This window comes from Pipra filicauda, unplaced genomic scaffold (genome assembly GCF_003945595.2).
Source record: "Pipra filicauda isolate LSUMZ 115617 unplaced genomic scaffold, ASM394559v2 scaffold125_size2111803_pilon, whole genome shotgun sequence".
Classification (NCBI taxonomy): Eukaryota; Metazoa; Chordata; class Aves; order Passeriformes; family Pipridae; genus Pipra; species Pipra filicauda.
The window spans coordinates 1,400,019-1,421,117 of NW_024103718.1; the positions used below are offsets into that span (position 1 = coordinate 1,400,019).

The window sequence follows — 21,099 nt, forward strand, 5'->3', positions numbered from 1 at the left end:
CAGTTTTGGCTTTTTTTAATTATATGTATTTTTATGGCAGTGCTCTTCAGATTTATTTTAGTATTTGCATAAAAATCCTGTAGATCTCTAAAGCCATTGATGAGCTGGAAGACAACGCTGAAGGAGGTTTACAAAATGGGAAAAATACAGAAAGTACCACTATTTGCTAGCAACCCTCCCCCTGCTGCTAAGAAAGAACAAATGCCAGCTCTATTCCAGTGAAGATTAGTGTCTGACAAACATTAATGAGACCCATGAAACAAACAAAAAAATTACAGAGGTAGAAAAATTCCCAAAAGTCAAAATCCCCTTTGCTTTACAGTGAATATGTTAATGCAGCCAAACTTAACCTTTTTCTCCCATGGTGACTCTGAATAGAAACTAGCCTGAAGAAAGCAAAGTGATACCCTAGAAACCAACCAGTTTTACACTCATTACCAGTTAAAATGGCTAAAGAGCCACGTGTCTGACACTACAAATAAGCTATCTTTTCCAAAGAAGTTCTGTGTATATTTGGTTTCAGATACTCCACAGTTCAGGGGTTTTTTTGCAAATTTACATGAGAGCATGAAAGCTAGAAAAATACCTTTAAAATGTCTGTTCAAAGTTGAGATTTTCCCTTAACAGCTTCACCAAAAATTTTATTTGGAGCCCTCTACAGTCTTTAGGTAGCCTTTTTGGTTTGGTTTGGGTTTTTTTTTTCCTTAGGTTGTCTTTTCGGGTTTCTTTTTCATTGTTTGTTTTGTTTTTTGTTTTGTTTATTCTTCTCTTTGCTCAACTGTTGCCCAAGTACCCAACTGCTGTGCAACACATTATAGAGATTGTGCCAATCCACAGCAATGGAGACATCGTGCTCCTGCTGGCACTGCCACCGCAGGACCTGCTTTAATCACAGACAATGAATCAGCAGAAGAAAAAAGGAAAAAGGAAAAAATCATTAAGTAAATGTTTGCACATTGGTTCATTGAGTAGAGGAGGTTCGAAGGTGACCTTATCACTCTACCTGAAAGGAGGTTATAACCAAGTGGGAGTCCGCCTCTTTTCCCAGGCAACCAGCGGCAAGATGAGAGGACACGGCCTCCAGCTGTGCCAGAGGAGGTTTAGGCTGGACATTAGGAGAAATTTTTTCACAGAAAGGGTGATTAGATATCGGAATGGGCTGCCCAGGGAGGTGGGGAGTCACCGTTCCTGTAGGTGTTAAAGGACGTTAACTGGACGCGGCACTCAGCCTAGTTGACACGGTGGTGTTCGGTCCTGAGTTGCACTCGATGATCTCAGGTCTTTTCCAACCTAATCGATTCTGTGGTTCTGTTGCCGATGCGGAGGACCACGCGCACCCCCGCGCTGCAGCACTGCCGGTCCCCCCTGACGGGCCCGCGGCCGGACCGCGGCGCTGAGGCGAGACCGCCCTCCCTCCCCGCGGGCGGGGCCGCCCGAAGGTGCCCCCGGCTCCCGCCGCCTCCCGACGTGGCCGCCGCAGCCGCCCGCGCACAGCGCGTGGAGCGCGTCCCTTCTCCGATTGGCTGCCCGCACCACCAGGCCCCGCCCGCCTCAGCGCCCTATTGGTCGGTTTCAGCCCCGGCGCTCCTCGCGCCGCAGGCCGCAAGAGGGTGCGCGTCCCCGCGGGCGACCCCGCGCATGCGCGTTCCCGCCGTGGCCTCTCCTAGGCTCTCCCCCCGCCCCGCTCACGCCGGCCCCGCGCCCCGGTCTCGCGCCATGGCGGCCGCCGCCGAGGAGCCGTTCCCGTTCCACGGGCTCCTGCCCAAGAAGGAGACAGGCGCCGCGGCCTTCCTCGCCCGCTTCCCCGACTTCGACGGGCGGGGGGTGTTGCTGGCCGTGCTGGACACCGGCGTGGACCCCGGGGCGCCGGGCATGCAGGTAGCGCGGGGCGGCCCTGTGTCACGGCCGCGGCCCTCTGGCAGCGCCCGGGCCCCGCCGGGTCGGCCCTGCCGCGGGGACGGGGGCGAGAGCGGGGGCCCGAGGCGGCGGCGGCGGCGAGAGCGGGGGAGGCCCCTGAGGGGCTGTCCCGGGGACTGCCGTCCCGCGGACTTGTCCCAGTGTGTTCGTTCCTGGTTCCCGCTCGGCAGCTGGTGCGGGAGGGCGGGGAGATGCCGGATCCGGGAGGTCCGCACCGGGCACTCCGGGTGCTGCTGTGGGGATCCTCCTAAGCCGTCCACAGGCGTTTTATGGCATCTAAATCTCCTCGGCTGCCACCTCTCACGCAGAGCTCGTTATAAAGGAACGTTTTGTGTTGTTAGCGCTACTTCGGCAGTGGGTGACTCGGGACTACACACGGCCGCTTAGGGCTTTTACATGAAAAGCGCATTTCTGGCATTTTGCATACCAGTCTTTGAGAGTGTATTTTTCGTGCGTTGTATTGCAATAACAGTCTGTATCAGATTCGATTCTGCCAGCTTTTTTTGAGTGTGCCAGCTTTGTATGTCAGATCGCACAACGATTACCATTATCATCTCCATTTCGGGTTTGTAAATTTCTCTGTGCGTGACTTCAATTTGGGCATTTCTCAGCACTTCTCTCTTTTAACTCTTGTCTCTTAACATTTCTATATCGTGTAAGTTTGCGTGTGGCCTTTTGTGTCACTACTGTTTCTTATTTCTTGTCAACATGTTTTCTCTGAGTTGTAGCAAAAGAGCCCTTGAAGAAAGATTCAGAGTTGAATGCAACTCATTTGGATATTGCATCCTTTATTTTTTTGACTAAGTAGAGATTGTATTGGTTTCTGCCCTTTCTGTGGTGCAGATTTAACTCCTAAGTGACCTCATTCCGGGACTTGACCCTGGCAGATCATTAGTTACATGTTCGGAAATGACTCCTTATAGGATTCAGTTAAGCAAAGGGATGAGTGAAGAGGACAGGTAGGGTGGAAGGAGGAACTGAGCAGCTGTAACTTCAATGGATTTAAGTTGAAGTGAAGATGGTACTTTTGGCAAGAAATTGTGGGTAAGTGGAATAGTAATTGGGAAACTTAATGAAAGTTAGCCAAAAAGCAAGCAAGATAGTACCATGGGCAGAGTAGAAAGTAATAAAGACAATTGGGAAAATGTGAATGCAAGTTGGATGACATGCATAGTTCTGAAGTTTCACATATAAAAGCAAAAAACCCTAAATTTTTAGAGGTTATAAATGAGGAGTAGACAGCACCACCAACAAAAACACCAACAACATGAGTTTATGGACAGTAGTGGGAAGCTTTGTTCTGAGATAGGTAACCCAAAGTTCATAAGGGATACTTCTGAACCATCATGATCTCAGTGCTGACCATATCAGTTTTCTTCAGCCTGTTTCTTTTATATGCAGAATAAAATTTCAAGTAGTTAAGTAAAAAATTTGTCAGGAACTTTGGAGGGGGGCTGGAATTCATGTTGCAATGAGTGAGTTTGCAGGGGCGTTAGAGAAATGTGTAAAAAAAGTTGTATTCTCTGTCCACGCTTCCCAGTTAATACCTGGCTTAAGCCACTTGCTGAACTACAGACTGGGGAGGCTCATTGCACAGGGAATTGCAAAGGAGATATAGCCTGCACACAACCTGTAGAATAGCTTTGTAGGTGTTTATTCAGCAAGAGGATGTCCTCACTCTCTGGAGTATTGGGCAGTTTACATTTTGCCTCCATGCAATACATCAGTGTCCTGGGCACAGGCAGTGAGACAGCATAGCTGTACTACAAGAAGTAGCTTCTAAACTTGGGACAATTTTGTGATTTTTTTTTTTTTTTGCACCCTTGTCCTTTCTGCTGCTGCTTTTTCTTACTGTCAGTTCTTGGCCTGGTACGGAGTTAATCTATGAGAGTTGAATCAGTTGCTTAGAGGGAAGAGAAGACATGTTTAGCAAGGTTTATGGGTATTACAACTTTGAGTTCAGGTTAATGACAATAATGATTACAGGCCAAAATGAGCTACCCTGTTTTGAATATAGTGGGGTTTTTAGTCAAAACAAAACAGTTCATTTCTTTTCTGCTCCCTAGTGTTTCATTCCTGGGTAGGTTTCCTTTTTGTGTTGATTCTATGATTTGGTTTGTAAACACTGATACCAGTTTGTCCCCTTTACAAGGGACGAAAAGATTTGGGGACAGAGTTAAACAGAGAAATACCATAACGTTTATATTCTTCCCTGGATAATTGCTGCTATAGAGACAATAGTTATCGGGCTTAAAAAACCTTCTCTTTTCTATTGGTTGGCTTGCTTTGCCACACAAAATGTTAATCTAACTTGTACTTACTTTCCATTTCCTTATGAACCTTTTGTAGTCAGTGCTCTCTAGGGAACTTCTTTCATGTCATCTTTTATTGTTTTATGCTCCACCTGTTGATGCCAACTCTTAGGTTCAGTTTGTCTGATTCTTCAATGCTGGTTTTTGCCCTTTCAGCTCTTCTTGGTAGAATCCATTTCCTGTTGCTGTCTACCGAGTCATGACTTGTAATTCCTTAGTAAGGCACAATAACTGATGAAATTTTAGGTGGGCAGATAAGGTGCACTTAATGGAGTGTTGTGGTTGTATATGTATTGTCTTTGTTCAACCCCAACCTGTCTGTTCCCTGTTCCTGTTGTGAATTCTTATGTTTCGTGATAGATAAGTCATTCATCTGCTTCTTGCAAATTTATTTATTTTGTGGACTGCCTGCTGGAATTATTATTTACTACAGTTAACTTGTACTTTTGTATGACAACCTTTTAGCAGTAGCAGCTAGTTTGGTTTTACTTGCTTTTCAGCACTGAGTTGCTTGAAAATTATTTTATTTGTAATAACGATGACCAGCTGTCCCATGACCCAAGTGCTGAAAAATTTGTTCATCTCTTGTTGCTACAGTAGCTGTCCGTTGGAGTCAGTAACATTGTATGGGCTGGCAAAAACATGCTCAGTGCATCTGGCTTTCACTTTTCAATTGGGATTGTCACAGATACTGGTGCTTCTCTATTTCTGTTATACTGATCAGTTGCCAGGATTATACAGAGAGATTATTTTTAGTGTGCTCAATTTATCAATTTTTTTGTTTTGCAAAATTGGAGCTAACGTGTAAGTAGGTTTTTCAAACTTCAAGCAGAAATGTATAAACAAGAAAGTAATTTTCAGTTTTGAGGTACTAGAATATTATTTGTTTTTCAAATGGCTATAGGCAAGCCATGATAATAAAGGTAGGATTGAGGGGGATTTTATAAATACAATATAAAATATTTTTAATTGTATAAGAGTTCTTAATTTTTTTAATTTTAATCCAAAAGGTACTAAAATGTACCTTCTATCCGTAATCAGTTCATTAGTTCAGGACTTTTCTGTTCACATAAGGGAATTGATCAAGCTTACATGATTATTTTTGTATTATTATCGTTTTTCCTCAGAATTACGAGACTTGAAAAGCAAAACAGAGCTGAACTCTGAGTTAGACTGTAGCATTACTGCTGGTGGGCAGTGTGCCGAACAGCAGTTCGGGTCAGCAGAAGCAGCCGTATCAGTTACTTGCGCTAAAGGACCGTGAACCTGTCTGAATTGCTGCTTTTAGGAATTGAACCTTGGACCATGTGAAACTCTCGAGTTTCTTGTGTCTGACTGGGAGACTTTAATTTGTTGGTTCTAACTGTACAAACTCACGTGCATGTGCAGACCTGCTGGGACTCAGCTACGAGGCAAAAAGCCACGTAGTGTAGGACTTGCATGTTGTCTGTCTGGCTAGAAAACAACTTCTAAAACTACTCAACCATAAATCTATGTTCTGGCCACCTGTTGCTGTATAACTTGCCTACTTCAAACAAGTCACCTTGAATTACCTTTCATTCTTCTTGTACTTTGATCGCTGAATAGTTCATTTTGAGTAAAGGCAAAGACATTGAAAAATGTCCAGTGCTGCTAATCTCAGTTTTGGCTTGCAGTCCCTTTATTGTTGGAGCAGCTCTTAACTTTTCTGTGAGTTGAGACTGACATTTGAAGGCATTAACTACAAATGCTAGAAAATGGTATTGGTTTAGTGCCTACGCGCTGTTCCCCAAGTAAATTTTCACTACTGTGTAACTGTTCTTCAGTGGATGTTTTACCAGGTTAACATGCTTTAATGATTTTCTTAAGCGAACGTGAATTTCTATGAACAGAGTAGCAGTGTTGGTTTCTATAGTGGAAGTTCTTCCTTAACAAGACTCTTCAAAAGCCATATTTGTTTCTGGGAAATGAAATTGAAGTTCTTTTTATGGTTGCTATGGGTTTGGAATTTTTTGTTTAGTTTTGGTTTTTTGGTTTTGTTTGTTTGTTTTTAGTTGTTTAAGCCTGTTTTTATTGGGGTGTTGCTTGTTATTTTTCTGGGTTTGGTTTTTTTGGTTGTTGTTGAGTTTTAGGGGATTGGGTTATATGGAGTTTGTTTTGGTTTTTGTTTGGGGTTTGAGTTTTCTTTTAAACCATGAGAATTTGAGACCATGTAAGTATTGTCCTTATTTGTTGAGGTGTGATAAAAGCCTGACCCTTGTTATTTTGGCAGCAACAGAGAGACTTTTATGAAACAGCCTGAACGTGTTGTTAACTTCCAACAGCTGAATCCACAATTGCAGAGCACGATTGGAACAAAACAACTGTGTCATATATGTTACACCTAGCATAAAAATTACTAATAGAGAATAAAGGCAACAATACCAAATATTTAAATGACAGAAAACAGCAAATGTGGCTGCTTTTCTGAATAAGAATTTTTTTTCACTTTCAGTGTAGTTATTGTATAGGAGATGTTGGGAAGATTTTTTTTTCTTCTTTTTTTTTAAAAATCGGTCTTTAATGTAGGACTAGAAGAATATGTGCATATGATCAATTCATACAATCATGTAATGGTTTGGGTTGGAAAGGAGCTTGAAAGGCCAACTAGTCCAACCCCCCTGCAATGAGCAGGGACATCTTCAACTAGATCAGGTTGCTTAGAGCCCTGTCCAACCTGACTTTGAATGTTTCCAGATATGAGACATCCACCACCTCTCTGGGCAACCTGTTCCAGTATTTCACCACCCTCATAGTAAAAAATTTCTTCCTTATATCTAGTCTGAATCTATCCTCCTTTAGTTTAAAGTCATTCCCCCTTGCCCTGTCACTGTCTGTGCCCTCCTAACAAGTTTCTCTCCATTTTTTTTAAGGCCCTCTTTAAGTACTGGGAGGCTGCTATAAGGTTTTTCCAGAGCCTTCTCTTCTCCAGGCTAAACAACCCCAGCCTGTCCTCATAGGAGAGGTGCTCCATCCCTCTGAATTCGTATTGCCCTTCAGGCAAATGCTACTATATATGGGTATAGTTTATTTGCTGAATAAACTCCTACAGTATCTCCTAGATGAAGAATGTTATTACAAGAAAGTAACTTCGGGTATTTTTGCTAAATGTTAAATGAATAAAAAAATCTTAACTATACTATTGGTAATTGTGTAGGAGGTTCCTCTAGGTGAAAGGGACATTAGAAGGGTTAGTAGTTTCTATTTTGATGTTGTTTAGTTACCCACAACTACTGTAAAGTCCATCAGGGCTAGTTTTGATCTAATTTGAGGAGACTTTAAATATATGTTCATAAACTCCTCATAGGTAGTCAGCTCTTTTTCTTCTTGCTCTGGTAAAAATACTCCTTATATGAATATTAGGAGTATATAGCCATAGCTACTAATAATGAAGCAGAATCCTTGAAACAGGAAAAAGGAGATGATGGTAACTTGTGTTCCTTTTAGGTTTAAGGTCAATTGAGAGACTCAAGCTTGTGAGAGCTTGTACTTCACCTTTCATTTTGTTAGTTGTGCACTCATTACTGTAAAATTTGGCCATAATGGGTGAATGGAAGCAACACAGCAAATAATTTGACCACAAATAGTAATTTTTGCAAATTTAGGCTTGGTTTTAAAGTGAGGCTGCATGTGCTTTGTTGATACAGTGGTTTTACTTGTTTCTCTTCTAAGTCCTTATTAGAAATAAGTGGGTTTGTATAAACCAGAAAGATGAACATGTTGGTCTTAGTTCATTTAAAATATAACCAAGTTCAAGTTGGTTTTGTGTCCTTGAGTTAAAGTTTAGTGTCTAAGAAAGTTAGTTGCTATTTTTGATAAGAAAAATTAAAACTTTCCTGGTTTGTGTGCTCAAGGGTAATCAACTACATTTTCAATTCTCTGGTACTCATATTTTCAGATTACGACTGATGGGAAACCGAAGATAGTTGATATAATTGACACAACAGGCAGTGGTGATGTAACTACATGTACCATTGTAGAACCTAAAGATGGAGAAATTACTGGTCTTTCTGGAAGAACTTTAAAGGTGAGTGTTTGGTAGTACAGAAACACCATTGAACATCATCTTCTTGATTGCTTAATGACAAATACAGCACCTGTTTTGGTTTCTGCAGAACTTAACTTCCGTTTAATCAGATTTTGTGGTTTAAGCCCAGCCGGCAACCAAGCAGCATACAGCCTCTTGCTCAGTCTCCCCCCAGCAGTATAAGGGGAAGAGAATCAGAAGGGTAAAAGTGAGAAAACCCGTGGGTTGGGAGGAATTCATTTTCTACTTCTCATGGGCAGGCAGGTAAACAGCCATACCCAGGAAAGATGGGCTCCATCATGGATAATGGTGACTTGAGGATATAAATGCCATCACTCTGAACATCTCCCCTTATTTCCCCAGGTTATATGCTGAGCATGACACCATGCAGTGTGGGATACCCTTTTGGTCAATTGGGGTCAGCTATCCTGTCTGAGTCCCCTCCCAGCAGCTTGTGCAGGGCCAGCCTGCTCATTGGTGGGGTGGGGTGAGAGACAGACAAAGCCTTGACTCTGCTCAGCAACAGCTAAAACATCCCTGTATTATTAACACTGTGTTCAGCACAGATCCAAAACACAGCCTCATACCAGCTACTGTGAAGGAAATCAAACCCAGCCCAACCAAAATCAGCAAACCAGATCCTATGCAAAGCTAATACTGGACTTGATCATCTTCATACAGATTGCTTAGTGTTTCTTTTACTTTTCATATGTCTTTCTTTTTAATATTTTCTGTAGCCAAATGGGGGTGTGTACAGTGTTTTGTTGGGTGCTTGATTATAGTTTAATTATTTGTTCAAAACAGTATCTGATATAGCTTTGGAAACTGACTGAAGAAAACATGCTAACATTCTTTAAAAGTGCTAGTATTTTCCACATTTGCATAAACTACAAGAGGAATTGCGCTAAGCTCATGGTAAATAGTTTTAGAGACTGAAAAATATGTGACAACTTAGATGTTGGCTCACTGAATTCTCACTATGCATAGAATAGAAGTGGTGCAGGGTTTTCAGAAAGGACACAATGAGATCTAGTAGAGATCTTGGGTGCACAGAACTGCTGATGTTGTGACATGTTCTTGATTTCCTAGTTGGATTGATGAGGTGATATGGGGCTATCACATCTTTGAATCTCTCCATACTATCAGCTTTCTTCTTAATTTTGCACAGAAGGTGACTGTAAGGGTGCTCTTTTGTTGTTGTTACTAGGATTAGTGGATCTAATATATGGAATCTAAATTGCAGCAAGATGTAAAATGAGACATTCACATGTGTGTCATGACTTCCAACTATAATGCTCCTTCATAGAAGGGCATGTCTTTTCATTTATAGGACTGTTATTTCCCCAGATCTCTGGTGAATAAGGTCACTGCTGGGGCTTTGTGTTTTGAAAGTAGAGTATCAGGGAAACTGATACTTAAAGATGTTCAATGGCAGTGTCACAGGAACTGATACTAATTCTTTTGGAACTAGATTGAAATTGCCATGTCCTATTGTTGAAACAGTGTGGTAGTTGCTGTCCTGGAGACAGGGAATTAAATTGGCAGTATTTGCAAGTCTGTTCTGCTAAGTTATGTTTTTGTTTGTTTGTTTGCTGTTTTTTTCCTTGGGATTTTTTGGTTTTTTTTATGGTTAGTTAACTTATTTCTGAATATACTTTTCTGTAGATTCCAGCAAACTGGGTAAATCCTTCAGGCAAATATCACATTGGCATAAAAAATGGCTATGATATCTATCCTAAAGCTCTTAAGGAGAGGATTCAGGTAAGGAGGTACCTTTTGTTTTTGGTGTATAGTTGTATTTCACTGTTCTATTTCTCAGTTTTGTTTTTGGAAAACCACAGCATGTGATTTGCTAACACACTTAGGCTGCTAGGCAGCACTTGAGTGCTATTCTCTCACTGATTTTTGTTTATTTTTGATATGATCAATTTCTTCTGTGATTTTTTTGAGAGCAAGAGCGATTGGCTCAGTAGTCTTCCTCACAGTGCTCCGTTGAGATAAAAAGTCTAGAAATTACTGATACTCTTTTTTTTTCTGTGTGGCAATTTATGTTTATTTATAATATTGTATGGGACACTTTTAGCCATTGTGTGTCAAATCAGAATTTTCAAATTGTTTTTGAAGATTTCATACTTTGACATGTATTTGCCAATATAGTGAGGAACCTGGTTTTATTTTACAGAAAGAACGCAAGGAAAAACTGTGGGATCCTGTTCACAGACTGGCTCTAGCAGAGGCCTGTAGGAAACAAGAAGAATTTGATGCCGCTTTTAGCTCTCCTTCACAGGTTTGCAGAAGTCTAAATTTATAAACTTGTTGTTTGCAACACTTTGTTACTAGTTGACAGGATTAAAATATTTCATTAGATGAGCAAAGGAAAGATACTTGTGACTATTTTGGTAGATAACTTACCAGTGTATCTTTTGATTAATTTAAAAAGTTTTTATATGGATGATTGATTTGCTTAGTGCTGTTAACTTTCTAAAGTTGTTGTCAAATATGAAAATGGTATTACTTCAAAAACTTTGTAGGATACTTTTAGTAAGTTTTATTTTTAATTTAATGTGCTATTTTTTGGGCCACCATCTTTGCATTGTTCAAAGTTGGAATCTTCTAAGTATATTCTTTCATTTGTAAACTATGTACTATTTCAGTGAAGTACCAGAAATGCCTCAGGTTACTACTTTATCATTTAACTGTCTTTAAAAAAATAATGGCTTTAAATGTTACAATTACAGAAATTGGAAATAGTTTTGCATAATTAGCTGAAAATAAACAGTGCACTGTTGAAGGCCATTGAACTTCTAGATGTTTGTGACTTCTAGGATAGTCTAACATTCCTGAAGAAGCAATGGAACAAATATATAGCATCAGAAAGGAATTTAGGATTACCTGTCTTGTAATAATTTTAGAAATACTCTAACTGAAGTTTGGTTGCCTTATTAGGTAAATAAGCTAATAAAGGAAGAACTTCAAAATCAAGTGGAATTGTTGAATTCTTTTGAGAAAAAATACAGTGATCCTGGCCCAGTATATGATTGCTTAGTGTGGAATGATGGTGAGACCTGGAGGTAAATGCCTAAACTTGTCTAAAATGTCTTGTTGTACACATAAACCAACAGCTTGCAATGGAGACTCTTGTTAATTTTTAAATCTGCCCCTTTTATAGAAGTTTTAAATATATTTTGCTTTAAAATAATCCTGCTGTATCAATTGAGTTTTTTGACAAAATTCCGATCCCAAATGAAGATGGGGAAGAATAAAATTGAAGACAGCATGATATGAGTGGAAGCTTGTGGGATTTTTTTCTGAAGGAGAATAAAATGGCTTTGAGTATCCATTGAGGACAGGAAAAAAACCACCTGAAACAAAACAGGTGTCTGTGCACAGACTTCAGGCTGTAACATGTCACATTTCTTGACTGATAATGTGCATCATATGAAACAGTGAGTAAGACTTCAAATGTTTGTGTACCAACCCTGAATGGGTAGCTTTAGTAAAATTTTGTCCCTGAAATTGGATGAATTTTCATATCCTTGCTTTTCAAAGGTGGATTTATTTGAATTTAGTAGCATTTGGCAATCAGTTTATTTAGAGATCTTGTAATTTCTGAGTCTTAAGTGTAAACAACCAGATTTTAAAATAGTGATTTGAAGAAGTAAGATACCATAAACACAGAACCAAACTTCTTGAAGTCTTTGTAGTATGTTGTGCTGGAGGGGGGAGATAACAAAAAGTTTGCAGCAGCTGGAAAATTGTCTTTTTATTTGTATTTGTCAACAGAGCCTGCATAGATACAAGTGAGAGTGGTGACTTAACTAACTGTACAGTGCTGAGAACCTACAAAGAGGCTCAGGAATATGGATCTTTTGGAACATCTGAGATGTTGAATTATTCTGTGAATATATATGATGATGGAAACCTCCTGTCCATTGTAACAAGTGGAGGTAAATTAAACTTAAGAATATTTTGCTGCTGCTTAGATGTCGTGAGAAGCAGCAATTTATATTGGGTCCTGATTCTGATACTTGTGATGGCTTGAGGCCACTGTCTTAATACAGCATTCATTATTATGGCATTTAAGACTGATATTCAGATTTCCTGAACTAAACCTATAATGACAGCTCATTACCAAACTTGCTTACATTTTTCTCTGAAATATTGTTAAATTTGCTTACATAAGCATGTATACATAGAATGTGTATACTTAGGTACTCCTTAAGATGTTCCTACATCTTAAGGCCTAAACTAGAGAGAACCTTCTTTCAAAACACCATTTTTGTTTTGTTTGTTAAGTATAGAGGGATGATTGATTTTTAGTTGCTATGCTTTGTGCTTGTATATTTTAAGAATTTAAATAAGATATCCATGAACAAAATGGGTATTGATCTTTCTTTAGGTTTATACAAACTTTTTTTTGTGATGTCAGGGGCTACTATAGTTCTAGATCCAACTACTCTGAACCCATAGTGGTGTACTCTTTAAATAAACATGTTTTGGAAGCATCCTAAGTGATTAGGGTGATATGGATGTATTTGATTTGAAAAATACTCTTAATTCTTCATGAAACTATCTCAACTGCAAAACAACTACAAGCAGTTCTGGTTTCTAAATGGTTGGTAGTTTTTCTGAGACATTCCTTTTGTATTACTGTGCAGTTCTATTTTTTTTCCTAATCCTCACTATCCAAGTCATCTCAGATACAGTATTCATAACTTTGAGTAGGAAGCATTGAGCCTTTGAAGTAACTTTTGTCAGTGGGATTAAGTTATACTTCATTTCTCTCTCCCCGCTGCCTCCTTTCTCTCCTCAAAAAGCTGTTTGCTTTGTTGAACCTCTTCAGTTGGCCTCAACCTGTTGATCCAGCCTGTCCAGATCCCTCTATAGAGCCTTCCTATCCTCCAGCAGATCAACACTCTCTCCCAGCTTGTTGCTGGCTGTAAGCTGACTGAGGGTACCATTGGATCCCCTTGTCCAGATCAACAATAAAATTATGAAACTGGACTGGCCTCACTGAGTCACCACTGGTGACTGGCCACTGATTGGATTTATATTGTTATAGCTCAATAAGTGAAAATTAGTTGAGCTGTAGTATATTAAATTGATAGAAATGGAATTCACTAAACATACACACTTTTCATTTGTGCAGGAGCACATGGAACACATGTGGCCAGTATTGCAGCTGGATACTTTCCAGAAGAACCAGAAAGAAATGGTGTGGCTCCTGGAGCTCAGATTCTTGCAATCAAGATTGGCGATACGAGACTGAGTACAATGGAAACTGGCACTGGTCTAATAAGAGCTGTGGGTATTTCACCAAATAAATTGTTAATCTCAGCACTGTGATTAAAGTGTAGAATATTGTGAACCTTTCTGCAGGCTTATAGGCTGTTTTTATGGTTATACAGTATTTACAACAAAAAACCTAACCAAACACAAAAAAACAACCGCAACAACAAAACAACCCACCCACTCAATCCTAAAAAAAACCTGAAAACAACTAAAATGTATTTTAAAGCATATTTTAAGACTAATGTTTTAATATAAAACAAGACTTGTGTTGCATAGAGCACAGAGTTTTTTCAGACTGACAGACTTGCAGTATGTCTGTCAAGCTTGACACATAGGTGAAGTTACTTGCACGTTTACTTTAAGTTCTATGTGTTGTGAGTGTATTTTTTATAGTTACTTAGATATTTATAGAAGACTTGAATAAATCTAGAATAGAGACTAGTATCTACTTATGTGGCTGTATTTATGTGAACTTTTTTATTAAAAGTGAGGAAAAATATCATTCCTTTTAATGATGAAAGGCCCAAGACCTTTTCCATATGGTGAGTTGATGGGGAAAAACTTTACACAAGAAAAGGATCTGAAAATAGAAAATTATGTTTCTGGCCCATAGTACATTTTGATATAGCAACATGAAGATGTACAATAATGTTTTGCAACTTTTTGGAGTTCAGCTGAACTGCACAGGAAAAGGAGAATTTTATGTTATTGAGGACAGACCTTAGTGACAATACTGATGATGTCTACAGTTTTCTCTTAGGGTAATGTCTTAATTTATGGCTTGGAATGTGGCAAGAATAAGGCAGTTCAGGGAGTGGTTTGTTTTAATTCTCTTTGTTCATAGCACTTGAAAATAGCACTTAAATAACTGACTGAACTAAATTATTTTCTAGAGTGAAAAGAGATTTATCCCACTTTCTTAGATATGTAGCAGATCAGTTCAAGCAGATGTTTTTTGTCATTCTGGAAGTGACTTATTCTGTGACTGGTATATATTTTTGCTTTTATTTTTATTTTATCAGATGATAGAAACAATAAAATACAAATGTGATCTTGTCAACTATAGCTATGGAGAAGCAACACACTGGCCAAATTCTGGGTGAGTAGTACTGTAGTTAAAGTATTTCAGTTTCACAGAAGTGGAATTATATTTGTTGAGCTTTGTGTAAACCAGCTGTCACTAAGAATGAATTGTCCAGGCCCATATGATTCATGTGTTAGAAACTCTGCAGTCTACATTTTAAACGGTCTTTAAAAGTTAAGTAAACCCATCCAAAAAGCTATTAATTTATAATATACAAACAAATATATAATATACAAATTTATATATATAATATTTTAGATTAATAAAGAATTTTTGTAGCTGCAACACCACATAATCTGTGGGGTGTGTTTTGAAGACCTAAGATTGCTGTAGCTGTTACTCCTTTTTAAAACCAGAAGGTATTTTTGTGGTCAACTTCTGTACTGGAACCACCTCTGACAGGTGTGGGAAGCAGGCTACATATTCCTTGTTTGGTGACTGCTCAGAAGTTCTACTGAGAATGGGAATTTTGTCCTGTGGAATAAAGCAATATTGTTGCTTTAAAGCAATATTGTTAAATGACTTTTTTTTTCCTCATACTTCAGGAGAATTTGTGAAGTGATTAATGAAGCAGTGTGGAAACACAACGTGATCTATGTTTCAAGTGCAGGAAATAATGGTCCTTGCCTCTCTACAGTAGGATGTCCTGGTGGAACTACATCGAGTGTGATAGGTACACACTTTGTTTTGAAAAAAATTTTTACAATATTCAGCTTCTGTCTTTTCAAACTTTGTACTTTTGTTACGTTTGATTGCTGAACTAAATCAAAAAAATTTTCAGGCTGCTGGGCTACAAGATTAATTCTGACGAAGGCACTTGCTATATGCTTAGGGATAAAAATTTAGATTATCTCCTTACAATTCTTGCAAGACCCTATGTAGAAAAGAGAGGTAGGAGGCAAATGGTCTTGATTCGATATGGCTTTGTATCAAATGTATAAAAGAAATCTTTGGGTTTACTTATTTGAACATTTCAGGATTAGTTTTTTAATTAGTTTTTCAATTAATTTTTTGTCTAAGCACACCACTTTGCTCAGACCAATAGGTGGTGGTTAATGCAACTTGTAAAAAATATGATTCTAGGTTGGATTCCAGTTAATCTTCTGGAGAGTCTTGCAGTGCATTCTGAATTGTCAGAACTGTGGTTTTGGATCATCTGTCTTCATCAGATACTCTAATTTTATTTGTAGTGAAACAAATTTTTTTAATTTGGATATAAAATAATGCCATGTCAGGACCTAGACAAGTCCTTGAGGGGAGGAATCTTCCAGGTGCGGTGCCACTTCTGTGCAAGCCCACTACTGGCATAGAAGTTGGTTTTCTGATGGACTAACATGTTTTTGATATTTCAGTGAAAGATTGACTTACAAGACTTAGCAAAATGTCTAGCATTTGGGGGTAACTTCCTTAGTCTTAATTTTTATATAAATCCTCTGTTGCCTCATTGTTGCATTACACAAGATGCTTATTAAGTCTCAGAATTCTCATTCAAGAAGACTAGCATGGAAAGGAGACTAGCATGAAGTCATGAAAGCTGGAGAGCTGCTATTTCAGGGCAGCTAGTAGAATTAATGCTGATTACTTTCTAAAAGTTAATCTGCAATTAATTCCTTGCTGAGACTAGGGTTGGAACTAGAACTAACAAACTCTTGTCAGGTCTGTATTGGCTTTGCTCTTAGAATGCATCTACTCTGTCAATTCAACTTACTTGTTGTATCACTCTAGAGACTGGATGATCTTTCACTCCGCATGCCAAGTAGCTTGGTCCTTGTCCTCCATCTGGAGTGAATCAGATAGGGGTTTTTTTTTGGTTTTGAGGGTAAAGCAAAATACAGCTGGCAGGTTGGCTTAGTTTACACAGACATGGACATGGGCCTTGCCAAATTTGTCAGCTTGACACTGTAGTTTTCTACCATCCTGATAGTGCTTGTGCTGTAAACAAAGTGGAGTGTACACTTTAGAATAGGTAAATGGCATAGTTGTAACGTGCATCCTTGGCATTCTGTTCTAAAAATGCTACTTTGTCAGGCTTTGATGCAGTTATTTACGTACTCTCTGCACTTTGAACTGATACACAGTAATGACTGTCTCATAACTGAGTTTGAGTTGTGTGGATGTGGCTCCAGGTGGTATAGCTGTGAGCCACGTGAACATGAACCAAATCATGTATGGATTGCTTTGAAGTATGGTTGTTGTAGTTCATAGCAGTGTAAACGCAGCCAAAGGGGCGCAGGAGAGAGTGGAAATGAGTAAAAGGCATCTGTTGTGAAAGAAATGTGGAAGGTGAATACATCCTGTTCCAGCTGAATAAAATTGAAATTTGGAAATTTGTGTAATATTTTAGTATTACATGGTGTGCCCATCAGTGTTGTTACTTCATAGCATGCTGCTTTACATTTGTTTAGCAAAAATACCTGGATTTAATGAGATGGAAAATGTGTGTTTCTGTTTTTAAAAAACAAGAATTCTTCTCACAATGAATTAAAACCACAGAAATATTTCACTTTAGCTTTTATTAAAAGTTCATATTACATCTAAAACACTTGAATGTTTTTTACAGGTGTTGGTGCCTATGTATCACCTGACATGATGGTTGCTGAATACTCTTTAAGAGAAAAACTGCCTGCAAATCAATATACTTGGTCATCCAGAGGGCCTAGGTATGTTATACTCTTAGAACAAATTATTGCTTTGAGGTAATTCAAAATCTAAATTGGTCATTAATACCAGAATAAAAATTTCTTTCCTGTGGAAAGATCATAGATAGCCTGCTGTTCTGGGATGGCCTTTGAATATTGGGCTCTAGAACTCCTGGGGGAGGAGGAATACCACTGAACAGCTTCAGCACAACCTGTATTTTTCAGGAAAGGGTATTTGGGTGCAGACCTATTCAGAGATGATAAAAGTTGATGGAATGTTTGGAAATTTGTTTGGGTTTTTTAATTTAGTTTTTTGAGAGATTTTTTCATAGAATTTATGTCATTAAGTTAATGTGGTGAAAGTAATTATTCTGTCAGTGCTGAAGATTAAAAGAAATACTGCAGTGGTGTGACCTCTGGCTTCACTGGCATTGCTGCTGTGGCACAACTTACTCAAGGGTTTTGTTTGAGTCTGGCAGAAGTGTAAGTAGGCAAAGAAAATTTTTTTTTTCTACCTCACACTATAGAAAATTACCTCAAAGAACTATAAAAGAAAATTTAGGGGCAATATAAACTTCAGTTTTTATTTCATGTCTCAGAAGCATTTGGTACTAATTTGGTAGACAAAAGAAGAACCAAAAGAGTGTATGTCTGTTTGAGTTCTTACCTGTGTTTAGACTTTAGAATTGTTCTGTAGCTGTCATGGTGTTTGCATAGTGGTGAGGATATTGTTTCAAGAATTTTGCTATGAAGAATTGTCATGTTTCATACAGGGAAAAGAGAAATGTGGTCTCTGCCTTCAACTGAGAAAGGGAGAAAGATCTGTAATTAATTTTTATATTCATACACACACACACACACATACATATAAAAACCCTACATTTTGTGTGCTTAGTCACTGTGCACTGTAAAGTAGTCAGAGTGAGCATATGTCAGCTGAAAGGCCCAAGTCTGGCCAAAGGAGGATTCCTCTTGTGTTGGGTACAACATGCAGCCGACTGGAGAGTTCCTAAAGCTTTACTGCAGCAGCCTTGGTATAGGGGATCAGTCTGTCTGAGTAAGCGGCAGAGGCTTTCAGGCAGCCGTGCTGTGCACTGCGTGTCCAGAGGTGTTCTGGTACAGAACCTTCTATACGTTTATATGTGTCTGTCATAAAATACGTCCAAACATCACATTAGAGTACTGTACTTAGAGTACTCTTGATTTGAGACAGATTTTAGATGTAAGAGATTGTTAGTGTGGTATATAAACGCCCTATAATACCCTGCCTCTCTACAGAACCCAATAGCTCGGGTACAGTGCCGTCCTTATTCAAGCGATGCAATTTTTGTCTATCTGGAGCAAGAAAGATGGACCATATCTGGCTCATAGAATTGAAAACTAGATGATGCTTTAACTGTGCCAGAGATCCTTGCTCTGTTCTTAAATATGCTTGTGAAAGATAGGCCTAGCTAATCCTGATCCAGCTCTTGACATTCCATTTGTTTTTTTTTTTGTTCTTCCCCTGCCCTCCTTGTTTCAGGTTTGTTTGTTGTAATTCAGAACTTGACCTGGTAGTGAACTGGCAACATAGAAAATTAGACATCTGGGGTTTGGATCTTTTCTATCCTTCCTCTGCCTTTTACTATTTTTCTTTAAAAATAATAACCATTTAATAGGCTGTGTAAAATACTGTTTTATGTATTGAAGTGTTTAATAGGTTTGTTTACGTGCATTTTCTAATTCAAATCTCAGAAGATAGTCTACTGGCTAAACCGAAGAGTATTGAAGGGGTGAAAATTTAGAAACCTTTCATTGTAAAACAGGCATAACTGATGATTAATGTGACATTTTAAACTGTTACTTGTTTCCGTGCTTTGTCTTGGCTTAATGGGTTAATAGATTTAATAAAGTAATAGATTGCAAATGTTCCCTAAAGCTAAAATTTTTTGAAGTGTACTGATAACTTCAAGATAAATTGTGCAGAAAAAAAAAAGTTTGGTTTTTAACCAATTTTTTTTAAACACTAGCACTGATGGAGCCCTTGGAGTAAGTATTAGTGCCCCAGGAGGTGCTATTGCTTCTGTTCCAAACTGGACTCTGCGAGGAACACAACTCATGAATGGCACATCCATGTCCTCTCCCAATGCATGTGGAGGCATTGCATTAGTGTTGTCAGGTAATGTGCTACAATGTTAAACTTAGATGGGTTATCTAAAAGAGATTAAATAGTTTTTCCTCTTAAAAAAATGCTGTAGCTTTCAAATTTTTTGTTGTGTCCAATAACACCCTTATTTTTAATTTCAGGACTCAAAGCTAATGGTATTCACTACACTGTGCATTCTGTCAGAAGAGCTTTAGAAAATACTGCAGTGAAAGCTGAAAACATAGAAGTGTTTGCACAAGGACATGGTATTATTCAGGTATTTGCTAACAAAAACTCCAGGATAATATAAGTAACTGTCAGTGGAAAATTAACCCACAAAAAAGCTGCTTTCTTGGTGATCTTGCTCAGTTTGCTCTCATGCTACTTGATTCTCAGATCTGTTTGAGCAAGAGGAAGGGAATGTAGTGGGAGGGGAGAATAAATGAGAAATTCTTCCAGTTTCAGCATGCAGTTACTGTAGAATAAATGTGTTAACTGGACACATTTTTAGGCTCATCAAAAAAGTACATGGAAATAAAAGTGGAATGTGGGTTTTTATCACCCACATTTGAATGTGTGCCTAAATTCTGTCCTAATGTCCAAAAATGTTTTTATGTATTGTCAGAGAGAGCTGAACTTGTTCTGTTCAGACAAAAGCTGGAACTGTAAGTTCTTAGCAGTGAAAATAAATGCCCATGGTGGTTCACATAGGAGTACAGCTGCAGTTGTGCAGTGACTTTGCTGCAGGCTTGCACTGAAGTGCTCATTGTATCCTGTGGACTTTTAAGTGACTTGGCAATCTGATGTGATCCTTTGTATGATGAAGGCATACTGAATTAGTGTCTCTGTATGCATAAGCTTGTATTCTTACAGAGCTGCTGCTCTTTTTTGCCTACAGTCACTCCCATCCTAGTCAAAACAAGTACTGAGATTTTTCTCTCATGCTTCAAGATGGTAGATATTAACTGCTCAGTCCTAAACTCACGTTCTGGAGATGCTAGAATGTAGTAGGCTAAACACATCTATAATGACACAAAAGGCAGCAGTGGTGGTAGCCATACCAAATAGAAAACGTTGCTGCAGAAAAATGGAATGCACCAGTTATACTTTGTGTTTTAGTAGCCTGTGATTAAAGCATGTGTTAAAATGTGGTTAGAACTGATCTGTGAGACAAGGCTATTGTTTGTACACTTGTCTCAAAGGAAAGCACCCTAATCTTTGCTGGTGAAGGTACCTTGCTGCCAAGTAGAAGAGAATGTAAGATTTTTGTAGTCAGTAAAATAGCAAGCAAGGTAGACGGTTGTCTTCTTAAAACAAAAGCTGAATTTGTCCTGCAAGGTTACTATGACAGCTCATTTACTTAGACCTAGGGATGGATTTCATGACCTGATTCTCTTATTTCATACTAATTTTTAAAACTTACATGGGCATCCCATATTGCTTGTCTCTTTTGAATTGCTCAACTTTTTATTGTATAAAAGTTTTAAATGTTTAACTAGTGTTACTTCACCTGTGAAAAAGTCACCTGAATTGATATCATAGGTTTGGGCCTTGAAGTCCTCTTTGTCCTTGAGGTCATCTCTGAAAACTCGTGTTATGAATTTGTTGATTGATTTGTAGCAGAGGAGACTTGGCCTTTTTATTTTAAATGTTCTTGGCTTTCTGGGCTCTGTGTGGCTGTTGCA

The 21,099-nt window shown here is 38.8% G+C and overlaps 1 protein-coding gene across 2 annotated transcripts in view; it reads left to right on the plus strand.

The window, feature by feature from the left end:
• Nucleotides 1-1,639: 1,639 nt before the first annotated feature.
• Nucleotides 1,640-21,099, plus strand: part of TPP2 (tripeptidyl peptidase 2) — a 56,002-nt gene continuing 36,542 nt past the window's right edge. For both annotated transcript variants that reach the window (XM_027730760.2, XM_027730761.2), the window contains exons 1-12: nucleotides 1,640-1,878; nucleotides 8,146-8,274; nucleotides 9,940-10,035; nucleotides 10,457-10,561; nucleotides 11,221-11,345; nucleotides 12,058-12,221; nucleotides 13,424-13,578; nucleotides 14,589-14,665; nucleotides 15,196-15,323; nucleotides 17,211-17,310; nucleotides 19,299-19,447; nucleotides 19,576-19,691. In XM_027730760.2, the coding sequence (XP_027586561.2) occupies nucleotides 1,717-1,878; nucleotides 8,146-8,274; nucleotides 9,940-10,035; nucleotides 10,457-10,561; nucleotides 11,221-11,345; nucleotides 12,058-12,221; nucleotides 13,424-13,578; nucleotides 14,589-14,665; nucleotides 15,196-15,323; nucleotides 17,211-17,310; nucleotides 19,299-19,447; nucleotides 19,576-19,691 (1,506 nt within the window). In that variant the 5' untranslated portion in view covers nucleotides 1,640-1,716. The remainder of the gene's footprint in view (nucleotides 1,879-8,145; nucleotides 8,275-9,939; nucleotides 10,036-10,456; nucleotides 10,562-11,220; nucleotides 11,346-12,057; nucleotides 12,222-13,423; nucleotides 13,579-14,588; nucleotides 14,666-15,195; nucleotides 15,324-17,210; nucleotides 17,311-19,298; nucleotides 19,448-19,575; nucleotides 19,692-21,099) is intronic.